Below are 7,299 nucleotides of genomic sequence, written 5' to 3'. Positions count from 1 at the left end.
TTCACCTGTACCCGTACACTTCAACAGTTCACCTGTACCCGTACACTTCAACAGTTCACCTGTACCCGTACACTTCAACAGTTCACCTGTACTCGTACACTTCAACAGTTCACCTGTACTCGTACACTTCAACAGTTCACCTGTACTCGTACACTTGAACAGTTCACCTGTACTCGTACACTTGAACAGTTCACCTGTACATGTACACTTGAACAGTTCACCTGTACATGTACACTTGAACAGTTCACCTGTACATGTACACTTGAACAGTTCACCTGTACATGTACACTTGAACAGTTCACCTGTACATGTACACTTGAACAGTTCACCTGTACTGTACACTTGAACAGTTCACCTGTACCTGTACACTTGTAGACTTATGCAGTTTTAAGAGTGCATTTAAAGATGTGTATTTCTGCAGTTTTAAAATTACATTTGAAGATTTAAACTGTTACATTTCTGCACTTATTTTGTATTTATGAGCAGTTTAACAGCGCAGTTGGAGAGTTTAATTGTATATTTCACACTTATTATTTTTTAACAGTTGTAAACTCTCACAATAACACCAAGTTACATGCTTACCAATTTCTTAAATTTTTTTTACCTACAAGAAATGTAATATCAAGATGTCTGATTCTATGAAAGGTGTTTGTTCTGAAGTATCTCACAGGAAAGTACAAAATATGTTTATTTGACAATCTTTACAGTTCTCTGGCTCGCTCTCTACTGACCTACCAAAAATTACAAAACAGGGTTATTTTTGAAGATTTTAACTTTAGAAGAAATTAACTTGTTAAATTTGTCTCGTCACACAAGTCTGAAAACTTTCTTTAGATTATAGGCTATCTACTTACTCAACAATTGAGCCTAGTGTGGAAATTAAAAAAGTTAAATGATAGTTAGTACCGAGGAACGTGTAGTTAACAATGCTGTATTACAGCATTTGGATGTAAGTTATCATAACCTGACTCACAATAAAGTTTTATAACAGTCATATGTAAAGCAAAAGTTATTAACTTCAGCAGATCCATTACGAATAAGAAAAATGCTGTATTACATTTGGATGCAAATGAACATAACATGACTCGCAGTAAAGTTTTCATAACAGTCAGATGTAAAGCAAAAAATTATTAACTTCAGCAGATCCATTACAAATAAGAAAAATGTGAATGAAGCTTAGGAAATTCTTACCAGTTTGGTTAAACTAAAACTCTTTTTATAAATGTATGAAAGGGAAAACTTTTTAATAATAAATAATGAATATCACAGATGTGAAACTTTCTAGTGAAATTGAGAATGTCAATATGAGGTTTATAAAAAACAAATTAAATAGAAAAAGCAATTTTTAAGGCTTTTAGTTCAAAACTTAAGTTGTTCTTGGAAGTTTATATATTTATGTGAACTTAATTTGGGTTTTAGAAAGCCAAAGTAAGGCTTAATGAAAAGGTTAAATAAAAAGTTAATTTCTAGAGGTATTTGTGAAAATGTTAAAGAGTAAAAAATTGGGTTTATAGTATAAAGAAAGTGGTGGTATTTTTTGAATTTGAAAAAATGATATAGTGTAGTCTCTGAAGAATCTGGTTTGGGTTCTCTATTATTTGCATAAGCAATACTTGTTTACGTACTCGGGCAGTGAACTTCATCAATCACTTATAAGATACTGTAGACTATGTTTCTACAACTTAAAACTGGAAAATTAGTTTAAAATCTGTGAAGTGCACAGATATATTTGGAGTTAAGAAATTTATATAATTCTTTCTTGGAGAAAGAACAAATGAAATGATTTAAATGTAATTATTGAAAAAAAACCCACCAAAACCTCCGATTCAATAGATAGCAATAACCAAATACTGGCATTACTTATATTTCATTATTAAACAGTGAAGATACATTGTTCACAGGATCTATTGTAAACATTTAATATAGAAAAGTAACACATCTACTTTCCCATACACAAATATTATAAATATACATTTATATGATTACGAGTAAACCTACTACACAAAGATAGGAATTCAATACAGTTTACTGGTCCTTATTTCACTTACTTTGTTTTATTTTCTTCTTGAGCTTCAAATTCCTGAAAAAGATTCCACAGATCATTATTTTAAACTTATTACCAAAAGTTTATTCTACATATCACAAAATTATCTCACTTCAAGAACTACTGTGAAAGCCTGAAACTTGAATAAAAAATGACATTTCTAACAAGAGATGCACATGTCTAACTTAAAAACATTGGGGAATTTACAAGCGCACAACAAGTTACTGTACCCAATATTTGTAAGTTTGAAAATAATGATTAAGGCAAGAACACGTAAAACATACAACATCTTAATAGCTTCCCAAATTGTGTCTAATAAACAATAAAGCCTTGTACCTTTCTAAGGATGCCAGTTTTAGAAAAGCTCATTCCGATATAATACACACACACACACTGGACAAGTCACAGAAAGTGACTATGTCATCACAAAATACACATTCAGATAAACTTTAGCAATAAATGAATGAGTTTTTGCATTTTTAAGTAAACATTTGACATTTTAACAGATGCATTTAATGAGGTATTTATTAGCCCTCTCTTTGTTTATCAAAAATAGGGACAATTTTTCAACAATCAAAAATATCAGGCTTCAGCATCAACTTTTGAGAGAAAAAAAAAAATCCTTCTTTACTTACAAATGGCATGTGACTTCTCAAAGATTTAATAAAAAGAAATCTTGTTAATCTTAAATAACTTGCTCAAAAGAGAATTTCCAATACACATCCTCCTTCAATACAAACAAACAAAAAGTTTCTCTTTGCATCCTTTGTCAATAAAACATATAGTAATTTGAAAACATTTTTGCCTTTGTGATAAGGATTCCAATGGAATTTTATTCTAAGATCAATGTTATCATTAACTATCATATAAATTAGCATAAAAACATTTCAATATATATATATATATATAAAGAAAGAGAGAGAGAGTGACACACAACACAGATATTTAGATACATATAACATTTGCAGGACAGCAAGGAATCCCTTGTCCCTTTGTGGCTGTACCATTCATTTCATGTTCCATCTTCCTATGTCCAGCCCCGACTCTCCAAGTACTAGTCCTCTCTTGAACTCTCCCAATCCTGCAGTGTCCACTACATCTGAAGACAAATATATCAAAGGCTACCATCCTATTTAAAACACAAAACTGCAGATCCCTTCTAACCTTCCAAATCTTAAATCTCTGTCCCCTCGTCCTACGACTCATGAAAAAAGATGCTGCATCAATCCTTTCCTACCTCTTTAACATTTTGAACATTTCAATCAGATCTTTTGTAACCCTTCTTTTCTCAAGAGGAAATAATTTTAAGGACCTTAACTTGTCTTCATATGACAACTCCTTCATCCCAGGAAACATCATAATGAACCCTTTCTAACAATTCACTGTCCTTCTTAAAAGTCAAACTCTGAACAGAATATTATAAAAGTGGCCTATTCATGGATCTGTACAAAGAAATGATAACCTCCTTTGACATATATTCAGTATTTTTGCAGATACAATATGCAATCGTATTTGCTTTATCACTGGCAACAATACACTGCTGAAGACTTGAGAAACTAATTGACTAAAACACCAAGACCATTTTCTTCTATAACACTATTCAGCTGATTTCCATCAAAGTTATGATAGTAGTTTAAATTTCTAACCATATTCTTTTATATTCAAAATTAGAACAATGATTAGTAACTTTCTTAATCTATCTTTCTAAAGGATTGCTTCTATTAGCAGCTAAATACTCTTCATGTATACATTTCTATTGATATCAACAACCTGATTAAGAAATCCACAGAAAATACTACAACAGGTTTTGTTAACCTTTTCACCTGAAGGTCCAGTCCACTTAGTTAATTGGCACAATAGTAAAGACACATATGTAGAATTTGACTTGTTTATTTAGGGCGATTAAAATTTTTCCTGGCTTATGGCAGCCCATAACTGCTCATCGAATGGTCCACCAGTGATTTGTATTATTTACGTGTGTATGGGGTGTTGAGAATGAGTCGGGACGTCCTTGATTAACCAAAAGACCCTTGATGTCCCTTAATTTATAAACATTTAATACTCATAAAAAAAAAGCTCTTTTCAAATTTCCATATTCTAAAATGTAAGTGCATTATTTGACATTTCTCAGCATTCAAACTTGTTTACAAATTATATCTACAAGCTCTTACGAATGAGAGGTACAGTATTAGTATTATATTAATATTTACCGTATTATCGCTAATAACACTATTAATATCAGCTACTTTTAAAATAATACAGTCCAATAGGCTATCTAAATTTTGTCACAAACAATAAACCACAAAGACATTGGCTAGGGGAAAAAAATTATTTCTTAAATCATGATGAGTATTACTATTAATGAGTATTATTTATCAAATGTCAACTTGCTTCCCATTGAACTTGAACTCAGTTGGAGTTGAAGCAGTGCTGCGTTTGCAATTATAGTAATACCACTAAAGCACAACACTCAACAGTACTACTACGAGTACAAGTTCAGTAATTAGATTACTACTTTACAGTTTTGCACTATTATCATATTACTAGGTTTCAATAATTATATGAAACGCTAAATATGATCCTAAAACACAAACCTTTGCTTTAGCCATTACTGTTATTAAATGCTTTCTTTCTTCTTCAGTTAGATCTGGGACACAATTAGAAATATCTAACTGACGTGTATGACCTCCCTCCCCTTCACCAGCCATGACTAAACTGGTGATGATGGGGAATGGCTATTTTATTTACAAAATAATATATATAAGAAAAATAATTGTCGACTGAGAAATAGTTAGCAAGTAATCACGTCTGAAAAGATAATATAATCCCGTTACACTATATTAGGAATTATAATTATGTAAAGAGAAAACTTTACTAAAGAGCGATTAAGTCCAATTTGCACGCAAAAAACAGGAGAGAAACTCTGAGAACCATAACAAAAACCATTACTAATAATTTAATGTTACATAGCTCAGAAATGAAATATTTTTGCATAAAATGTACTTTAGTTTACTGAATTATTATACTGTTTGTTTTACTCCAAAGCCACGTTGGGTTATTTGTGCTCTGTCCATCGCGGCAAAATCACCGAAATTTAATGTTGTAAGTCAGTAAACTTATTGCTGATCCACGAGGAATGAATTATTATATACTCTCTTATATATACCTACGGGGTCCCTATCTATCGGCTTTTTATTTATTTTTTTCAAAACGACTTACGAGGCGATTTGCTTTCGGGTCTACAAATGTTAGCAAATATAACGGGGTTAACCCTGTTACACCGTTGTGAGAGCATTCACTTAGTATTTGAGAAGTTTGGGGCTCGAATCCGATCCACGAAAGAAAATGGAATTTCCAGGAAAATATTCTCATGGTGTGGTATTCAGGCATACCATGCGTTTTGTACCTTCTTATTTTAATAACTAATTTTTCGAAATGTTTTGTGGTGTTCCCGTTAAAACGATTTTCCCACAGAGCAGTCAGCTAGGCCCTCTAACTGGAGGTTCGGAAATCACCGGACTATAGAATATAATGACCTCTCCGCTCCAGCACCTTAACCAGAGCCCATAGTATATCTAGGTCAAACTGATGTTTCAAGCTATAACGTTTAATCTATATATGTGTGTGAGAGAGAGAGAATGAAGCCAAAAAAACAACAATTTACTCGACCTTTGTGTAATCATAGTTAGTTTACGGCCTTGCTCCAGACTACAACCAGGATCGTCTAGGATAAAGATTCGATACCAGTTGTTTCACAAGTTCACAAATGTTTATTTACACAAAAACATAATCACAATACAATAGAATTATAAATACAAAACAAGAGCAAGTCAGCTTTTGTTGAGGGTGTGAACTGATAAGTTGTCTGACAAAACCTTTAATGAATTATCCTATCAGTCCACTGTGTGTGTCCCCCTCTCTCCTTTATAAATTAAACTAAATATTTAAACTAAAAATAAAATTGGATACCCAAAGTTTTTGTTAAGTACTGTACTTGAAGTAAGGGAAAAAAGGAAGTTGGATGGTTTGTGAAATTTTTTGTACAATTGCTTAATTAGAAAAAAACTATTTTTTTGTACACAAAATATTTTTAATGTTTACTGAAAGTTTGCCGAATTTTGTTAAGATACACACCATATTAAAATTTACTGTATGGAATTTGTGATGTCTACTTTGTGGTTATGAGCTTGGTCACAATAACTGAGCCCATAGCAAAAGGACTCATTCGCTCCATCCATTCCTGCCTCATTATTATATCGCATTTTAAGAAAAATAAATAATTGCTCTCCCCAGTCTTTTGTTGCTGTAAATATTCATTGCATTGTCTATTGAGCCCTTACTTTCAGAGAAGTTTACAGTCGTTACTACCATTCAGGTTGGTGGATTAACAAATAAAATTGTTCATGGAAAGTGGGACTGGAACAAAGTTGTGTGTTGCACTTTGTTTCATTGCTGCTTTGTGTCACATCTTATGCTCATATTGGTGCAAAAAAGAAAAGAAAGAGAGGGTAAGATATTTGACGTTGTTCTAGGGAACTGTAAAAGTACTGGAGTGGTTTCAAGTCTACTAAAAGGTAGCAGGATGGTTTTAGGGCCTTCCTGTAAAAAGTGGGATGGCATCTTGTCCCAGTTAAAACATTGATTAAGTAAAAGTCAAAAGTTAAAGCTAAATGACATAAGTATCCCTGCTTTAGGAAACACTACAAAAAAAAGGTGTACTTATTATATATGATTACATCATGTGTTTTCCCACCATCTTTAGTGATTTAGAAATTTTCGAAATTTTGTATAGTTTCCTTTCATGAAGTTTTAGAATAAAACAGTTGTTAAAAAAACTGCTGATATGTCTCATTTCCAGTTGCCTTTATCTTGCTCTAATATCAGATAACACCCTTTTTTGCCTATAAGGATATTGGAGCATTCTTTTGCTGACTGGGTAGATGAATGTTGTGAGAGAGTGACTAGTCATGTGATGGTGCCATTGTAAGAGAAATAATACGAGTTATTTTGCAAGCTCAAAACTTTTATCCTTTCTCACTTTTACTTGGTGTTTAATGCCCTTATTTCGAAAGAGATCTAATTTGAAAGACAAAACTCTACAGTTCTAGCCATTGATCCATTAGAAATGATCATACACTTGCCTATGCAAGTGTGCTGTCAGAATTTAAAATTATATATACATATATATAACTTTCCTTTTTGCCAATTGTCAAATAGAACGGATTTTAGTTATATCTCTTAATAGTATAAATATA

The 7,299-nt window shown here is 32.2% G+C and overlaps 1 protein-coding gene across 3 annotated transcripts in view; it reads right to left on the bottom strand.

Moving 5' to 3' along the window:
- The window catches only part of LOC106462167 (oxysterol-binding protein-related protein 11-like), a 29,815-nt gene extending 25,062 nt beyond the window's left edge, over positions 1–4,753 (bottom strand). For 2 of the 3 annotated variants that reach the window (XM_022389350.1, XM_022389352.1), the window contains exons 1-2: positions 4,639–4,753; positions 2,049–2,080 (exon numbers count right to left, since the gene is read on the bottom strand). In XM_022389350.1, coding sequence (XP_022245058.1) covers positions 2,049–2,080; positions 4,639–4,752 — 146 coding nt within the window. In that variant the 5' untranslated portion in view covers position 4,753. Of the gene's footprint in view, positions 1–2,048; positions 2,081–3,048; positions 3,144–4,638 lie in introns of all 3 variants that reach the window. The other variant, XM_022389351.1, reaches the window with a different exon arrangement.
- Positions 4,754–7,299: the final 2,546 nt, after the last annotated feature.

This window comes from Limulus polyphemus, unplaced genomic scaffold (assembly GCF_000517525.1).
Source record: "Limulus polyphemus unplaced genomic scaffold, Limulus_polyphemus-2.1.2 Scaffold1108, whole genome shotgun sequence".
NCBI classification, from domain to species: Eukaryota; Metazoa; Arthropoda; class Merostomata; order Xiphosura; family Limulidae; genus Limulus; species Limulus polyphemus.
Note: the sequence above shows the minus strand (reverse complement) of the source record. Positions and strands in the feature narration are given on the sequence as shown.